At 43.9% G+C, this 19,782-nt stretch overlaps 1 protein-coding gene across 2 annotated transcripts; it reads right to left on the reverse strand.

Moving 5' to 3' along the window:
- Nucleotides 1-5,463: 5,463 nt before the first annotated feature.
- LOC124143177 (UPF0739 protein C1orf74 homolog) lies at nucleotides 5,464-8,333 on the reverse strand. 2 transcript variants are annotated; one of them, XM_046512037.2, is made up of 2 exons: nucleotides 7,791-8,288; nucleotides 5,464-6,276 (listed from the first exon to the last, which is right to left on the reverse strand). In XM_046512037.2, the coding sequence occupies exon 2, from the start codon at nucleotides 6,258-6,260 to the stop codon at nucleotides 5,487-5,489; it is 774 nt and encodes a 257-aa protein (XP_046367993.2). In that variant the 5' UTR covers nucleotides 6,261-6,276; nucleotides 7,791-8,288; the 3' UTR covers nucleotides 5,464-5,486. The 2 variants fall into 2 exon arrangements, 1 of the variants encoding a protein (XP_046367993.2); XR_007218787.1 differs by lacking the exon at nucleotides 5,464-6,276 and adding an exon at nucleotides 7,343-7,448 and having other exon boundaries at nucleotides 7,791-8,333.
- Nucleotides 8,334-19,782: the final 11,449 nt, after the last annotated feature.

Consider the following 19,782-nt stretch of genomic DNA (forward strand, 5'->3'; position numbering starts at 1 on the left):
TCCAGCTCACTCACTCACTCACTCACCTCAGTGTCCAGCTCACTCACTCACTCACTCACCTCAGTGTTCAGCTCACTCACATCAGTGTCCAGCTCACTCACTCACCTCAGTGTCCAGCTCACTCACTCACCTCAGTGTCCAGCTCACTCACATCAGTGTCCAGCTCACTCACTCACCTCAGTATCCAGCTCACTCACTCACTCACTCACCTCAGTGTCCAGCTCACTCTCACCTCAGTGTCCAGCTCACTCACTCACTCACTCACCTCAGTGTCCAGCTCACTCACTCACCTCAGTGTCCAGCTCACTCACTCACTCACTCACATCAGTGTCCAGCTCACTCACCTCAGTGTGCAGCTCACTTATTCACCTCAGTGTCCAGCTCACTCACTCACTCACATCAGTGTCCAACTCACTCACTCACTCACCTCAGTGTCCAGCTCACTCACCTCAGTGTCCAGCTCACTTATTCACCTCAGTGTCCAGCTCACTTATTCACTCACCCCAGCTCACTCACCTCAGTGTCCAGCTCACTCACTCACCTCAGTGTCCAGCTCACTCACTCACCTCAGTGTCCAGCTCACTTATTCACCTCAGTGTCCAGCTCACTCACTCACCTCAGTGTCCAGCTCACTCACTCACCTCAGTGTCCAGCTCACTCACTCACTCACCTCAGTGTCCAGCTCACTTATTCACCTCAGTGTCCAGCTCACTCACTCACTCACATCAGTGTCCAACTCACTCACTCACTCACCTCAGTGTCCAGCTCACTCACTCACCTCAGTGTCCAGCTCACTTATTCACCTCAGTGTCCAGCTCACTTATTCACCTCAGTGTCCAGCTCACTCACTCACCTCAGTGTCCAGCTCACTTATTCACCTCAGTGTCCAGCTCACTCACTCACCTCAGTGTCCAGCTCACTCACTCACCTCAGTGTCCAGCTCACTCACTCACCTCAGTGTCCAGCTCACTCACTCACTCACATCAGTGTCCAGCTCACTTATTCACCTCAGTGTCCAGCTCCTTTATTCACCTCAGTGTCCAGCTCACTCACTCACCTCAGTGTCCAGCTCACTCACTCACCTCAGTGTCCAGCTCACTTATTCACATCAGTGTCCAACTCACTCACTCACTCACTCACTCACATCAGTGTCCAGCTCACTCACTCACATCAGTGTCCAACTCACTCACTCACTCACTCACATCAGTGTCCAGCTCACTCACCTCAGTGTCCAGCTCACTTATTCACCTCAGTGTCCAGCTCACTCACTCACTCACATCAGTGTCCAACTCACTCACTCACTCACCTCAGTGTCCAGCTCACTCACTCACTCACCTCAGTGTCCAGCTCACTTATTCACCTCAGTGTCCAGCTCACTCACTCACCTCAGTGTCCAGCTCACTCACTCACCTCAGTGTCCAGCTCACTCACCTCAGTGTCCAGCTCACTCACTCACCTCAGTGTCCAGCTCACTCACTCACCTCAGTGTCCAGCTCACTCACTCACCTCAGTGTCCAGCTCACTCACCTCAGTGTCCAGCTCACTCACCTCAGTGTCCAGCTCACTCACTCACCTCAGTGTCCAGCTCACTCACTCACATCAGTGTCCAGCTCACTTATTCACCTCAGTGTCCAGCTCTTACTCACCTCACCTCAGACAGTGTCAGGCTTGACTTACTTTCTTAAATAATAATTGATCAAGAGAATTATATGTATCTATGGCCACCATACAAAAGCCATCTCAGAAAGAAGTAAATATGTATGTATGTTACTGAAATGATATACACAAAGAAAAAGGTTAAGCTCATCCCCATTTCTGAACAATGACAAATGACAAAAATCATGGCATGGGATGACTGACCACAGGAGCTGGGCGATACCAATGTCATCGGATAGAACAAACATTTGACAACAAATAAAGAAGATATTGGTGAGTTGTGATTGAAATTTACTGACAAAAACATCATGGTTACAACAGGTACTGTGTTTGACCTTAGACAATGCCTCAAAAAAGTATGGAGGATTAAGTAAACGAGTTACGTTTGATGTTTCATGTGAAAATGTTCCTTGAAGTCTCTACTTGACATGACAAGTGAAACAGATCAGATCGGGTATAACCTCCACATGCCCGGATGACGCATTCCACCCTACGTCTCAGGCCTCCAGTCAGACGTTGGATCTGTTGATGGGTCAACAACAACCACTCCTGATGCAATGCTGCTTCCAATTGGCATAAATCTTGTACAGGTGGATCTTAAGGCCTGTATGCGCCGCCCCAGAATATCCCAAACATGTTCTTGGGGGGTTCAAATCTGGGCAAGAGTCGTTATTGCATTGGCCCTCATGTAATCCACGACTGCATGAGAACGATGAGGCCTGGATTGTCATCCATGTACTGAGGTCGAGTAGCAAGAGGGCGGTTGTCAAAATGAGGAACCATGACTGGCCTCAAAATGTCCCGGATGTACTAAGCCCCTGTTAAGTTGCCCCTTACGGTGACCAAATCCAACCTGCAATCATGAGAGATACACCCCCAACCATTACCGAGCCCCCGCCGTATGCAACAGTCAGTTTAATGTTCCTGGGGGTGCCTCCAAACTCTCATTCTTCCATCAGTGACATGGAGCAGAAAGCGACTTTTGTCTGACCAAAGGATCTGTCTCAAAGTTCTCAGATTCCAGTTCTGTCGCGCAATACACCATGCTAAATGAGCAGCTTTGTGGTGACTCGTCTAGCCCTCAGTCCTGCTGCTTTCAGCCGGTTCCTGACGGTTCTGGTGCAACCACAGCTGTTTCAGACAGGTACTTGTCAAAAAGGGTTCTTGGCGTATGAGACGAAGAAGGTCCCAGTCTTCGCTATGTGTCAGCACAGGAGGTCTTCCAGATCTGGGACGGTCCTGTATATCACCGGTCTGAGCATGTTTCTCAACTAAACGGCTTACGACAGTGTGATGATACCCCAAATTCCGACCAATGGCATTACAAGACATTCCTGCGTTATGCATGCTGATTATTTGCCATCTTGTGGCGTTTGATAATCGCCTTCGTGCCATGGTCACACAATGTCATGGAATAACTGTTTAAAACCGAGGTTATGAAAGCAATTTTAACGTTTGGATAAACTGCTTTTAGAGATACTCAAGGGTAGCATGCTGCACGAGTATACTATGCATGGCACGCGAGCTTTCGTCACGCATGACTGATTACATCATCTAAAGAAAACACAATTCTTCCCGTAATTATATCTTTCATGACTGTTACAAATATTGGGACCAAACAATAATGAAAAATATTAGGGTGTGGTTAACTTTTTTCTTTGTGTCTATTAAACATCCTGCATTTTATACAAAACTAGCAACATCTCCAAACGGACCAACCACAACAACTACACAAATCTATTAAAACAATTGTTGACCTATCAAAGCAGTTTGGATAACAAATACACAAAGAATAGAATGAAAAAGAAAGTGACATGTTTCAGTGACTACTTCTGTTAAATGAGTGTTTGTTTATTTTAAAAAATTTTTACGCCGCACTCAGTAATATTCCAGCTATATGATGGCTGTCTGTAAATAATCGAGTCTGGAGCAGACAATCCAGTGATTGAAATCATAAGCATCGATCCACGCATTTGGGATCGATGACATGCATCAACCAAGACAGCAAATCTGACCACCCGATCCCGTTAGTAGCCTCTTACGACAAGTGAATGAATGAGGGAGGAAGAAAGGGACTCCTGAGCAAATACTGAGTGAGTGAGTGAGTGAGTGAGTGAGTGAGTGAGTGAGTGAGTGAGTGAGTGAGTTGTTCCATGTGACACAACACCACAGTTACGTCAAACTGATAGTAACCTTACTCTGATAAACTGTCTGAAGTCTGGTCAAAGGGAAGTAACTCTGTGTATTTTCTTCTGTTCAACCCATGGCCCTTCACAGTAATAACAACGGTAAAAGAGTGAGTGAATATGGTTTTACGCCACTTTTAGCTATATTCCAGCAATATCAGGGCAGGGGACACCAGAAATGGGCTTCACACATTGTACCCATGTCAGGAATCGAACCCGGGTCTTCGGCGTGACGAGCAAACGGTTTTAACCACTAGGCAACCCGACCGCCCCAACGGTAAAAGAGTTCAAGTCTGTGTTTACACAACATGGTAGAAGCAAGGTCTGGAAAATTTACACTTTTCCATCTACAGTTTTGATGCATATGAAAAACATAATTTCAATTTGTATAACTTCAGGGCAAAAACTCATTTTCCATAAATGAATATCACATGAAGGATAGCATGTTATTTCCATGTATATGTCCACAAGCAATCTGAGTAGGATCAGCATATAAATTCCCAATTCACCCTTCCTCCCTAGCTAGCCATACGAGAGATGACCTAAATATCCCCCAAGACCTCTAAGTTATGCTCCGATGGGTTCTGTCACTGACTTGTGTTTGAAAGCAAAGCATGTCAATCCTCTTCAAAGGTTTTGCCTATGCCTAATGAATCCAAAGGTTTTTCTAGATTGAACTTTGTGGTTGAGGTCACAGACGGCAGGGTTCTATAAATTAATCAGAGCAGGCACACCCAAAGTAGTGGTGGATAGTGTGAACATCGAACCACAGCCTTCATGGTGTGATGAGATCTGGTGTCCCATGTAGTTCCAAATACCGGAGAGTAGGGCTGGGACGAGGCCAACTTACTACCCAGGTATCCGACCCCTTAATACCCGACCCTACCCGGATACCCGGTGTAGGTCTCAAGAGATGCGTACAAAATGTCTGATTGGGAAGAGATTGACTGCAGCCCTGGCAAAATGTATTTAGATACACATATAGAACGATCTGGTCATGCATATATGAAAGTTGACTGAAACTTTATCATTTTTCAACCACATCAAAGTCAGAAGGAATGTGTGCTTAGTAAGACATGAATGTGAACATTTGGGACTTGTAGTGTAGCAATGGAGCTCTAGATAATTTTTGTCACTAAACAATATATCACATGACTAACCATGGGCCCGGGTAGTCCTGTACCCGGATCCTACTCAGAACCCGCCCGACCCGAGTACCCGAGTTACCAATCTCAGCCCTACAGGTTAGGGAGATTGCTGTAACGCTTCACATACTTTGAACTTTGAACAGTACCGGTATTTCAGTTATTTCAGCGTTACCTTTTATGTGTGGGAAGCCAAACTGAGGCAGGTTGCAAACATCTACCTCTTTGGTTTAAGCCATGGTGAAGGCAGATGAAGGATTACAATCTGGGTGATTCTAGGATCTAAACCCATGATCAGCGGATCCTGCAGGGGTAAGGGCCACAACTCTCTATGCAGAGAAACAAGTTCAGTGAACCAGGTGAAAAGAGATGCAACTCAGCCTAGTGAGCCTTTGTACCAATTCAAGTTCTTGCCATACAAGTCAGCCATTGTGACCAGTGGATCCACCATGTCAATAAAACACAAACTGCAAAAAAAGGTTACAGATTTAATTATTCCTCAAAGACACACACTCGGCAGAGTCACTGTGTCCACCTCCAGTTTAACATCATCAAACCACATCACCCACCTCCCTGCCTCCACCAGCTTCTGAAACCAATGTCTGATATGTTGGGAATAAGTACTTAGAACACACTCTGGCACACTGAACGAGTACACTGTATGGGAGGGCAGTTTGAGATGGTCCCTCACGTTGTCATGGCAACAGCCGACAACTTTGTAGACAGTGAGAGGTTGACAAGAGAGACAGTTCGTTGATGCATTCTCCTTCATAGAATACCAGTAAATCACAGGAAAACCCAGGAGCAGTCCAAATAAGGATGACGGATTAAACATATTTTCTTGTAAACAAGTCATATTTTTTCCATCAGTTGCCATGTCTTTGTATTCCTGGAAAGTGGTTTGCAGTCCTGTCTTGTCGTCCATCGCTTCCGGTTGTTGCAGCTGACTTGAAACGTTCACTACCTTCATGTCATCCAAACATGACACAGAGTGATCTCCCTTTAATGAATCCAAATTCAAAATCAGCATGTCCATCTCTATGGTTACCACAGTGAGCGTGTTTTTAAGGAGACAGTTTTGTTTTGCCTTTTTGAGTAATTGTTCCATACCCTCAACATTCGGTTTCCCATAATCCCACAGCAGTCCTGGTTTGAAGCCGGAATCCACAACAAGGATGTCAACGGTCATCTCCCGCCATTTTTTTACGTGTTTACGCTCAAAAGCCACTTCCAGCAACTCTTTCCAAAGAGAAAATTCTTGTTGCTGCGACATCAGGATAATGGTGGTCCTTAAAAAGAAAAGAATTGACAAGATGGCTCAAGGATTAACTGTTGGATTGGCATTCTAGAAGTTGGCAAAATAAGTAAGAAAAACATAAAACTTTATGGCTAACAATTTCTGGTTTATTGCATATAGCGACTTTTCGATGTAGATTCTTACACTGTAATCAAGCTGGAGTGACATATTTGTCATAAATTGGCTTGAAAAGGATATCGGAACATTAGCTTAAATGACTGATATTTTTTTTTTTAAAAAATTTTTTTAACTAAAAGCCTAGGCAAGACTAGATCAAACTTAACCATGTCTCGTTTCCTTGATTCCACATGAAAACAACAGAGGGGGAAAGGTTCTTTTTAAAAAAATATATTACAATTATTTTAAGGAAATATTTTCATAGGCGAAGTGTTAGTCTAATAAAGGTGTCAGCCCTGGGCAGTAGCTTATCTAGGGGTTCTGTTATAAACATCATGGTTCTCATGCTATAAAAAGTCAATACAAGTGTTTGTGTTCAGCAAGCTGCTGACAAAACAGGTGCCACTGTCCTCACGGCCACACGATTAGCTCAGGTTGGTCCAAGCTGCACACAGCTGTGTCTTGTTCCTTGAGGACACAAGAATTGTAACAACTATATGTAACACAATGCAGAAAGCCCTTACCAAGACTGGTTCATGGTCGCATATGCATTGCATTAATTTTATGATATGTAGCACTGACAGTTTGTTTGTTTAACTCCGCACTCAGCAATATCCCAGCTATATGATGGTGGTCTGTAAATAATCGATTCTGGACCAGACAATCCAGTGATTGATATCATGAGCATCAATCCACGCAATTGAGATTGATCACATGCATCAACCAAGTCAGCGAGCCTGACCACCCGATCCTGTTAGTCGCCTCTTACGACAAGCATAGTAGCAGAGATAGATTCTTGACAACATTTTGGCTAGTTGCGATATCATAGCTATATGTATTTCTTCACCTTTACTATCCAAAAGCCCCTAGTTGCTAATACATAGCTACGATTAATGCCGTGATATAACTGGAATACAGTTAATCCCAACTCACTCACTTACTATTCTGACAAATGTCTGGATTTACAGTTGTTGAATGTCCTATATCTTTGGCCAGAGACCATATACCGATATATATCCTCCGCTCTGGCGTTGCAAAAGACAGGGCCTAAAATAAAATATAAACTGGAATATCTATAGAAATGTTTCCACACGTCAAATCCAAATGTAGCGGCCATGCAATCTTCGAACCAGAGACATTGTGATAAGAGGTTGGGCACCTTGTCCACATGACCAAAGTGGGTAACAAGCTGACAGGGTAAGAATGTTATCTCTGTGTTGAGTGACATGACTTCACGCTCTGCTACAAAAACAAAATTAAAATAGTCAAATAAAATAAATAACAAAAATTCAGACGATAGATTTGAACGTGTGTTATGAGACCACAGACTGAGGTGAGCCTTGGTGTACAGGTTTGTTATCATGTTTGCATACTGCTCTTCAGACATACCTGTTCAACAACACCTGTAATTCCAAGTTTCCTGAATATGATGTTTACATTCAGAACAGCATGAGCTTGGCAAGCTCCTCACAGCGATAGCCCGTTCGCGGAGCTCTCTATACTATGTTACCGAGAGTGTAACGAAGGTGTCAAGCGCTAGGAAGGAGCTTGCGAGCTTGCAGTTGAAGGGAGGTAACTCTAATGACCATCTGCAACTTTCAATCTGAATGACCACTCAGCCAGTTGAGGGAACTTGAGATCGAGTCCCCATGCAGCATACTAGATGTTTTATATATCTTGTGCGAGTTTCAACGTCGCTTTTGAAAAATAGAAATTGATGTTGACATGGATGTAATATTCAAACAAACAAACATTTCGTGATCGTGCTGGTGTTAAGTCCTCGAAATGGGGGAACCCCAGGGCAGGTAAGAGTATCCATAGGACACTACTGCATGAGAAGCAGACCCACTCCTAGCATGAATTATATCAACCTAATCACAAAGCGCAGGACATAAGGTCAACGTTCCTTGCATGTATATTGTATCTGCTGCCTGACGTACGTGCAGCTGGTCTTGTGTGGAGAAGGCTGGGGTCTTCATCTCTTCTCCATCAACTTCTCCATTGTCTTTCTTCTGTGACGGTAGAGGGCGCCGCTCAGGCTTAAGAAGAAGCGGAATCCACATCAGTGTACAGTCCATGCATTGGTGTTAGTAGTGTTATCTCGTCTCCTGCTCTCTATCTCAGATCAATGATGAACTGTGGACGATAAGCATCATCTGGGGGATGTGTGTTGTCTGCAGCTGTCCTTACGAGGTCGCAACAGTTGCGATCCTCCCTTTACAAGGCTGTAAGCGTATCTCCAGGTCTGTCTGTCGGGAAGCAAGTACCTTTCAAACAGAATTTGTAGAGAGCCTCTCTGCGATCTAACGTACTGAACCTGTCATGCGACAAGTCGGCACTTAAATACTATGTTACAAGACCCAGGGGTGTTATTTTATAGTGGTTGCGGCTCTGTGATCACAAATGATGTGAAGTTTTATATAGAATGCAGTTCAGGTTTACGTTAATATTTTACTTTTACCTTGGTTATTGTGTTTTATTTTATCTACCCTGGTATGTGATTTGAGTTAGGTTTCCTCGGGTTTCCCCATGTTAATAATGCAGCAACTGACTGTGATTGGAAGAAAAGTTACAAGGATGAAATAACCAACTCAAATCATTTATGGCATTTGTCGTTTCTCGCGATCGAATTCCGACGTAAAATGTATTGACCCCTATGTTATGAGTTTGATTGTAGTGACTAATTTTACGTCAGCATTCGATCGCGAGAAACGGGCGTGTTAAAGGGACATAACTCGCGAGGGCCTATAGCAGTTAGCCGCTGATCGTAACATCCCACTAAGTGTAGGTTGTCCTCAAGGTTTGCCAGCTCTGAAGATAGAGGGAGATGGCCGATATTGAACCTTTCCCTGGAACCCCGCAAAATGTTATCACTGATATCCCGGTGTTTGGTAATACACCGCTGTCTCTATACTAACAGAAGTTAAATCAGCTGTGCCCTTTAAACGATTATTACTGATGAATTTTGACAATGTAGACTATTTTCGATATATTGTTTTTGCAAGTCTAGCTATACGGGTGATGCACAGGTGATGCACATATCAAGTAGAGGCGATGCACAGCTGCACAGGCCTGCAGATGATATACACGTGATATACAGATGGTAAAACAAGTGATATACAGATGATATACAGGTGATATACAGATGAGATACAAGTTATATACAGATGATATACATGTGATATACAGATGATATACAAGTGATATACAGGTGATATACAGATGATATACAGGTGATATACAGATTATATACAAGGGATATACAGATGATATACAGGTGATATACAGATGATATACAAGTGATATACAGGTGATATACAAGTGATAAACAGATGATATACAAGTGATATACAGATTATATACAAGTGATATACAGGTGATAAACAAGTGATATACAGATGATACACAGGTGATATACAGATGATATACAGGTGATATACAAGTGATATACAGATGATATACAGGTGATATACATATGATATACAAGTGATATACAGATGATATACAAGTATTATACAGATGATATACAAGTATTTTACAGATGATATACAAGTGATATACAGATGATATACAAGTGATATACAGATGATATACAGGTGATATACAGATTATATACAGGTGATATACAAGTGATATACAGATGATATACAGGTGATATACAGATGCTATACAGGTGATATACAGATGATATACGAGTGATATACAGATGATATACATGAATGTTATGAAGTGGTCACTTCTTCAGTTACGTGTATTGTGTTTTGTTTTATCCAAGATGGCGGACGTGTCCTATCGAAAAACGTATATAACGAACAACGTATATAACGAACTGATTTGTCCGGTCCCATGGAGTTCGTTATATACGTGTTCTACTGTACATTTGAAATACAAGTGTTTTACCGGCGGTGCACAAGTTATCAAAAGGCGATACACAGGTGATGCAGTATTGGTGTTCAATGATATAAGGCGATGCACATGTGATTTGCACGTGATATACAGGAGATATACGGGACATATACACGTGGAATACAGGCGATACACAAGTGATATGTACATGATATCAATCAACTTGGGATACATCGGTGTCAAATATTTGATATAACAGTCAAACAACCCATGTTTGATGTTCACCGCTCTATCGTTTTTCATGAGACAAGACAGTTATATATCTTATATACACTTCCTTTCTGTATACCGAGATACCATATGGCTTTTGCCGCTAAACCACAGACCCGTGAAGATCCGGGTTAGAATAGGTCTTCAGCAACCCATACTTCCCGAAACAGGCGACTATGCTTATCGTAAGAGGCGATTAACGGGATCAGGTGGTCAGGGTCGCTGACTTAGTTGATGCATGTCTCGTATCCCAATTGCGTAGGTCGATGCTCATGTGACAATCACTGGATTGTCTGGTTCAGATTCGTCATATAGCTGGAATATTGCTGAGTGCAGCGTTAAACAACAAACAAAACAGACAAACCAAAGACGTATATAGATGTATATTGTATATACATCTTTGGACAAACAAACAAAGCTAAACCACAACAGGTGAAACCGAAGGCAAGGGGAGCAACTCTGCCTGATATCATTCTCACTTTCGGCTGTTTCCGTCAACCCTGTTTTCTTCAAACATATTCGTGAACACTCGCCAGTTTCCACAGGCCTGCAAAATTACCGAAATGACACGAGCAGTCACGAAAGAGCACGACGCATATAGCTGTGAAACCCGAATACAAGCATATGTATATATAATATATATATAATATATATATGTGGGAGTACAAACAAGGGGTGGGTGAAAAGAAACAGAAAACTTGACACAAGCTGAAAAGCTGCGGACTAAGAAACATAGCTTCTCTTTCCCTTTCACTGTGAAAGAACGAACGCCCATTTAACCTGAATTGGAATTCACGTCTTTTTATGTGCCAATACTTGGGTTATGTTTGAATATATCCACCAGGATCTATTAATACACCGTCATTGAAGTAGGTACATTGGTATTACATGGCTGTGTACACTATCTCGCCCAGACTTGCATATTGTACAGATTGTATATAACTGCTTGTGAGTTTCTGAAGACGACCCACACACTCTAAAGCTGCCGTATGATTTATGGGGTCAGTGCTCACCTCAGAAACAAAGTAGCTCCCTATGTGGACAGGGATTGTCTCCTTCAATAGCGGTTGTTTAGGCCGCCCATACCAAGTACCTTTCATAACGTAAGTGGATGCAGATTAACGCCGAGTCGGCAAAATTCAAATTGTATTAGGGCGGCCTGTATTGGGTTGAGTCTGAACCAGACAAGCCTGTGATCCACGCTTCACTGGCGCGATGATATCCAACCAGCCACGTCACGTGGTCTGACAACCCGACCCACTTCGACGTCTATCGCGTGCAACGGTGGCGACGGAGTGCTGGCAGCTGTTCCCACCGAGGTCCTACCTTTTTTTAGACCAACAGATAGTCCCAGAAATAAGTTATTTAAGAATATTTATCTACAAAAATAGAAGTAGAATCCAAATAAGGCCAAAGAACAGCGGTTATTTTCTAGAAATGAGGCAGTCTATAGACTTGCCAAATCATTTTAGGCTTGAGTTGGGTTCGAAATTAATTTATGCTCTTGGGTTTTGGAGGCGGTTCTGCTATGCATCTATTTAGCTGGAACACCCATTGCACAAACATCCAAATCCCACTCACTCACTCACTCACTCACACATTAAGCTGACACGTCGTGATATAACTGGAATATGTATAGTGTTATCTTATCTTAATACTTGTGTGTGTTTATGTACACAGGAAATTGAATCAGAAGAGCATTTCTTTGCGATTGTCCCATGTCTAGATATAGAACACAACTCATTCACTCACTCACTCACTCACCTACTCACTCACCTACTCACTCACTCACTCACTCACTCACCTACTCACTCACTCACTCACTCACTCACTCACCTACTCACTCACTCACTCACTCACTCACTCACTCACCTACTCACTCACTCACTCACTTACTCATCTCATCTTTACAAAGCAGGATGGTCTTGTCTAAGTTGTTTATATTTTACACTGTGCTATTGATATTATAATATATATATTCACATTCAAAAGCCGCGAGTATGACACGGTTATGCTTCCGTAGTTTTGATTTCCACAACAAATACATGTATGTAACAGTAATGTTGTCAAATGATACTATATAAGGAGGTATATCTATATAACACTTATGCCCGCCATATAGACATATCAGTCGAGGCCTACATTCTACGTCAACTTGTTTGATAGTGTTTATCAGTATATTCAGGTGTTCATCAATGTGTATATTATTGGTTTGATAAATGATCCATATTATCACCGACATGAATGTTATCGCGCTTGATTCCTCGCCGTGGAGCAGTGAGTCACGTTCAGTTTCCGACAACGTGACTTATGTGGTATGAAGGCGTGCTGCAGGTAACCTCGGTCAGAGGGTGAGTGAGTGAGTATGATTTTACACCGTTTTAAGCAACATTCCCTCCATATCACGGCGGGGGACACCAGAAATGGACTTCAAAGCTTTGCCAGAGACAAAAACGCCACTCTTTCGTCTGCAGTTAAATGTTACAAATCTAGCGTTTACGTTTAAGGTGAATGTTGTTGTCCGACGCAGTACGCGATATTTCATTTATCAGGTGACGGGCTTGTCCTGACCTGGGAAGGCAACTATGACGTTGGTGGCATGAACAACGATCCGTGCCGTGTGTGTCGTGTACGTCGTGTGTGTCGTGTGTGTGTCGTGTGCGTCGTGTGTGTCGCGTGTGTGTCGTGTACGTCGTGTGTGTGTCGTGTACGTCGTGTGTGTCGTGTACGTCGTTTGTGTCGCATGTGTGTGTCGTGTACGTCGTGTGTGTGTCGTGTACGTCGTGTGTGTCGTGTGTGTGTCGTGTACGTCGTGTGTGTGTCGTGTACGTCGTGTGTGTGTCGTGTGCGTCGTGTGTGTCGCGTGTGTGTCGTGTACGTCGTGTGTGTGTCGTGTACGTCGTGTGTGTGTCGTGTACGTCGTTTGTGTCGCATGTGTGTGTCGTGTACGTCGTGTGTGTGTCGTGTACGTCGTGTGTGTCGTGTGTGTGTCGTGTACGTCGTGTGTGTGTCGTGTACGTCGTGTGTGTCGTGTGTGTGTCGTGTACGTCGTTTGTGTCGCGTGTGTGTGAGTTGTGTACGTCGTGTGTGTGTCGTGTACGTCGTGTGTGTCGTGTGTGTGTCGTGTACGTCGTTTGTGTCGCGTGTGTGTGAGTTGTGTACGTCGTGTGTGTGTCGTGAACGTCGTGTGTGTCGTGTGTGTGTCGTGTACGTCGTTTGTGTCGCATGGTGTGTCGTGTACGTCGTGTGTGTGTCGTGTACGTCGTGTGTGTCGTGTGTGTGTCGTGTACGTCGTTTGTGTCGCATGTGTGTGTCGTGTACGTCGTGTGTGTGTCGTGTACGTCGCTTGTGTCGCGTGTGTGTGAGTCGTGTGTGAGTCATGTGCGTCGTGTGTGTCGTGTGTGTCGCATGTGTGTGAGTCGTGTGTGTGTCGTGTACGTCGTGTGTGTCGTGTGTGTGTCGTGTACGTCGTTTGTGTCGCGTGTGTGTGTCGTGTACGTCATGTGCGTCGTGTGTGTGTCGTGTACGTCGTGTGTGTGTGAGTCGTGTACGTCGTGTCCGTCGTGTGTGTGTCGTGTACGTCGTGTGTGTGTCGTGTACGTCGTTTGTGTCGCGTGTGTGTGTCGTGTACGTCGTGTGTGTGTCGTGTGCGTCGTGTGTGTGTGAGTCGTGTACGTCGTGTGTGTGTCGTGTACGTCGTGTGTGTGTCGTGTACGTCGTGTGTGTCGTGTATGTCGTTTGTGTCGCGTGTGTGTGAGTCGTGTGTGTGTCGTGTACGTCATGTGCGTCGTGTGTGTCGTGTGTGTGTCGTGTACGTCGTGTCCGTCGTGTGTGAGTCGTGTACGTCATGTGCGTCGTGTGTGTGTCGTGTACGTCGTGTCCGTCGTGTGTGTGTCGTGTACGTCGTGTGTGTGTCGTGTCCGTCGTGTGTGTGTCGTGTACGTCGTGTGTGTCGTGTACGTCGTGTGTGTCGTGTACGTCGTGTGTGTGTCGTGTACGTCGTGTGTGTGTCGTGTACGTCGTGTGTGTCGTGTGTGTGTCGTGTACGTCGTGTACGTCGTGTGTGTGTCGTGTACGTCGTGTGTGTCGTGTGTGTGTCGTGTACGTCGTGTGTGTGTCGTGTACGTCGTGTACGTCGTGTGTGTGTCGTGTACGTCGTGTGTGTGTCGTGTACGTCGTGTCCGTCGTGTGTGTCGTGTGAGTCCCGTAGTGTGAAGCAAGACTAGCCGACCCTCATTTTAGAGGGCTCTCACAACAATCACAGGGTGAGAGGGACGTACTATGCCCCGGAATCCACGTACGGCCGTATTTCAAGTGATAACATATGTGTGACATTGCTTTCTTTGCGTCATGACATGCAGAACCAGGTCAGGAAATTTATTATTAGAGATATAACCACGTGACGAGTGTCTCGCGCTGGAGGAGTGACAAGAACAATTAAAAGTCGAGTGGTATTTTATTGCTTGTCATTGGTGTGTTCCGAATGCATAAACATCTCTGTGTTTTTCAAAACTTTTTTGCTTAATTTAAAGTGCGTGTTATCACACAACATAACATTTTATAATGTCATCATAATTTGACAATAAAATAGAGGCTGGTTTAGTCGGGTGTATTGTGGGGTGTGTGTATGCCTGGGGTGGGTTGGTTGCTGGTGTTCAAGTTTCCTATTTTCAACATTCACCATACTGAAAACAATGTTTTCATACAAGCCATCCTATAAAGGAACTACGAGATACTATGCACAGAATGGACAAGAGGTAGAACATTCGTGATCATCACTCCCATGGTCAATGATATTTGATGGGTGCACTCTATAATTCCGGCTTCTACACTGTTTTTATGAAAATTTATCTGACCAGATGAATATATTCAATAAATCCTCGAATAGTTCATTGTAATGAATATCTTTTTCTGTCTCCATGCTGTTTCTCTCTGCATAATACACACTGGTGTCCATCCCAGTTCTCGGAGAATCGCGTTGTTTTTTATTTGCCAACACTTACGTATAAAAGTCGGGTACAGTTTAAGTTGGTTAGTTGGTTGGTTGTTTAACGCCGCAGTCAGCAATATTCCAGCTATATGACGGCGGTCTGTAAATAATCGAGTCTGGACCAGACAATCCAGTGATTGATATCATAAGCATCGATCCACCCAATTGGGATCGATAACATGCATCAACCAAGTTAGCGAGCCTGACTACCTGATCCCGTTAGTCGCCTTTTACAGTTTAAGACTGCGTGGATGCAGGAATGGTCTTGTAGCCCCGACGCACACGACTTGCTGACTGGTCTCCTTCTTCATCACTGATGCGGTCGGTCAGGTTGTCACCCGCTACGAGCACCGGGTAACAGAACTACCCCTACACACGTGGATATCCGCAAAAAGTACGAAATTGTCAGCGTACTGAAGATAAATATCACATCTTCCTTGGCTTAAACACGGATTCCCTGGCTCTTCGTAATCGCTTGGTCATTAATGAAGAGGGTGAAGATAATAAACATCCTTGCCATACCCCACAGTTAATGAAGGACCAGTTAGTTTCTAAACCATTAATCCTTACACTGCATGATCCGAGGGTTGACTGTCAGGGTTGGTAAGACCTGAGCCTAACATAGAAGGAATTGAGTAATAGTGAAATCTTTTGTTGTGGATATACCATGATTTGTTTGTTTGTTTGTTTGTTTAACGACGCACTCAGCAATATTCCAGCTATATGATGGCGGTCTGTAAATAATCGAGTCTGGACCAGACAATCCAGTGATTGACATCATGAGTATCGATTTACGCAATTGGGATACGATGACATGCATTACATATCGTACACACTGTAGACATCGATTATCGTACACGTCGTTCACACTGTAGACATCGATTATCGTTCACGTCGTACACACTGTAGACATCGATTACAGTACAGATATAGATTATCGTTTAAAAAGACATATTTTCTATTAACATGACAGGCACATGGTTAGAACTAAACTCAAAAAGCTTTACTAGCCCGGGTGAACATAAAATGCCCTTGTAATGTTAAAACACTGGGGAAATTTGGACATTTGTGCAAGCCCGCAGGAATTTGTACTAGACCCGGGCTAGCGGGCTAGTGTTTATTTCTAACCCTGTTAAAAGCTGTCCCTGTAACACAATCTTTCAGTGATTTCATCGATTTGCACTAATCTTCATCAATGATATTAATCACTACGCTTAAAACCGAAGTAATATTTTGAACTAACAAAGGGCCTGTACCCTGTTCCAATCCCGGGCCTGTTTCACAAAGCGATCGTTAAAGGCGGACTCACACGGGTCGGGCCCTCTAATCGATATGCCGAATTGCTACAATCGTAGCGCTAAGATCGCTTTGTGAATCAAGGCCGTTGTATTGAGAGGCAAGTGAAAACTGAGACACATAGTAATCATTACTTACGAAATTACAATACATCATAAAAACTGAATTTCAGACGAACAAAGCTGGTGTAGAATAGCATCAAACAGACTGGGCAGGACTGCCGGGTCGAGTGAAGCTCCCCTTTAAAACAAAACAGCTCAAGCAGCGCTGCCTCAATGACGTCCTACGACACACAGTGCAATGAATATGTTTAAATATTATCTTGACCCGTCTCGCTTCAAATAAAATGGCATGCATACATTATTCATGTATGTGAACAAGTTATGGGGGAGTTCGGATTTCCAGCGTTGTTTATAGAGCCACTCAGTGGTGTCGTGTAAACAAAGGTACGTTACGTGTGTTGGTACGGCTCGACACAGTTCGCCGGGACATACTCAGTAGAGCTTTACAGACCTAAACATCATGATTCATATCTTGGTTTTTCAATGTCGTTTTGGTGTATTTTGTGTTTGTAAACGCTGTCTCTCTTTAAATGTAACGCTATATTATGGTAAAAAATGGAGAAAAGATTATTAAGATACAGGAGGATTGTGCGAGGCAACTATAACGGTTCTTTGTGTAGTATTCCCGTGATCTGAGGGCAAGGTCACCAAGGATGGAACCCGGGTCTTAGGTGTGACGAGCGAACACTGTAACCATTGCCCCAACCTTCCCTGTATATCATATACAGTCAAGTCCCGTTAATCCGACATGGTTGGTTGCATATGATTATGTCGGATTAATGACTATGTCGGATAAACGAAATTAAGTAGTATCAACGTTTGTGGTCGTGTATGGTCGCCCTTGGAATGAACCACATTTCCTGCCCAGATTACAGTCCGTTTTGCTCCAGATGGGAACGACGAATTGCAAAATAACTCAAAATCGGGAATAACCTATTAAATGTCAATACGGTACACGGCAATTAATTCCCTGTATACCAAACAATATCTGATATTTGTTATTTTTTTCCCATCATGGCAAAGTTGTTAAAGAAACTATTATGTTGTTATGCGTACAAGTTGACATCTTGAACGGAGGGGGGCACAACGGTAGGAGGAACAGCACAAACATGTACTGCACGGGCTACACATTGGTACAGGGTGAGTGAGTAAGTGAGTTTGATTTAACGCCGCTTTTAACAGTGTTCCAGTTATATCACGGCGTGTCAGCTTAATCTGGAAGGAAAGCCCGAAGTGATGCAGGTCTCAGACGTTAACCACTTCGTTGAAACCCACAAGCACGGGTATGGTGCTGACAAACCTAAAACAATAATCGGGGCGAACCGGGATTCGAACCCACAATCATAGGTACGCAACTCTGCACAGCGAATCGCGGCGCCTAAGGTGACTGGGACATCCAATGCGTGAAGCCATTCTTTTAGTGTTGCACGTCACGATACCGGTGTAGTACGGGGTCCCGTTCCACAAGGCGATCGTAGTGCTACCGTTCTCGTAAATCAACGTTAAAGTATGGTAGTTGCATCACCTTTGCGCTGAGATCACTTTGTGGAACGGGCCCAGTCACTGGGGCTCGGCGTGCACGGCGATAGTTTCACCAGCAAGCCCGACGTGGACGGACGTATATAGTTACACCATTAGCCTTCAACCGGACGGGTTAACTATACCTACTGGCGGTACACTTCAAAGGAAACCGATAGAACCTTAACGATGGGGCTGGTGTTATTTTCTGTGTGGAGAAATATGTGTGATGACAAGAAGGTACAAATTATATTACATTATTGTTCGGCTATATTGCTGAAGTTGAGCAAGGGGACGCAGCGTACATTGCATATTTAGAGAAGCGTGAGAATGTTTTGATAATGGAATACGCCACATAAATAGACCACACATGGATTAAACTTTCTGGGTAATTGTCAAACTATTTATTAACTTAACATCATTGTCTCTATCGCGAGGTGGACTAACTTTATAAACGGCCCAGTTGGTGTCATCAGGGCTCATCCTCCCGAGGCAAGGGAATTAACTGACAGTAAAAGTCCAGTTTCCACCCTTGCCGAACTGGGCTGGAATTTCAGGGCTCGATCGCAGCGCAACCAGTGGCGAGTTATGTCCCTTCTATGACCCTCCGACTGACCAATCAGATTCAACCTCTCATATCACTTGCATTTGCATCGAAAAAAAATGCGGAGTCCTGTCAATACTATCTGATTTTCAAAATAAACATCTATATTGCAATAAAACAGTCTTACTTCGCGAAGTGCATCAAATCGCGTGAGCACATTGATTAAATACACGAAAAGATTTAGAAAATATCTGTTGATGCCGAGTTGACGGTAAACATGTTTTGCAAATCCTGCAATCGACCGAAATCTGCACGTCAGTTTACGAACCGGATGTCGATTTCGTTGTGTGCGATAATGATTGGACTTTGCATACACTCGTAAGTCCAGCCAAACTATAACTCCATAATGCCAGCTAGTTCGGCAAGGGTGGAAACTGGACGTTCATAGTCAGTTAACTGAACTTAACTCCCTTGCCTCGGGAAGATGTCAGGGATCCTTGTCAATGACAGTAAAGGTCATAAAGCATCTATGTGTTTCACAAGCTCAAAGTGAGTGAGTGAGTGAGTGAGTGAGTGAGTGAGTTGTGTTCTATATCTAGACATGGGACATTCAAAAAAGAAATGCTCTTCTGATTCAATTTCCTACGAGCACGTGAATGGTGCTGACAAACCTTGAAACATAATCGGGGAAAACAGGGTTTCGAACCCACAATCATCGACGAAATCACAACAACTCTGGGCAACGAATTGCGTCGCCCTAGATTGGGCCACCCGTGCCCCCAGACAACCAGAGAGTAGTGTTAGGGATGCATACAGCACGTCGCTGACATATCTACTTCATCCTGTATCTTTCTG

The sequence above is a fragment of the Haliotis rufescens genome, unplaced genomic scaffold (genome assembly GCF_023055435.1).
Source record: "Haliotis rufescens isolate VD_foot unplaced genomic scaffold, xgHalRufe1.0.p SCAF_6, whole genome shotgun sequence".
NCBI classification, from domain to species: domain Eukaryota; kingdom Metazoa; phylum Mollusca; class Gastropoda; order Lepetellida; family Haliotidae; genus Haliotis; species Haliotis rufescens.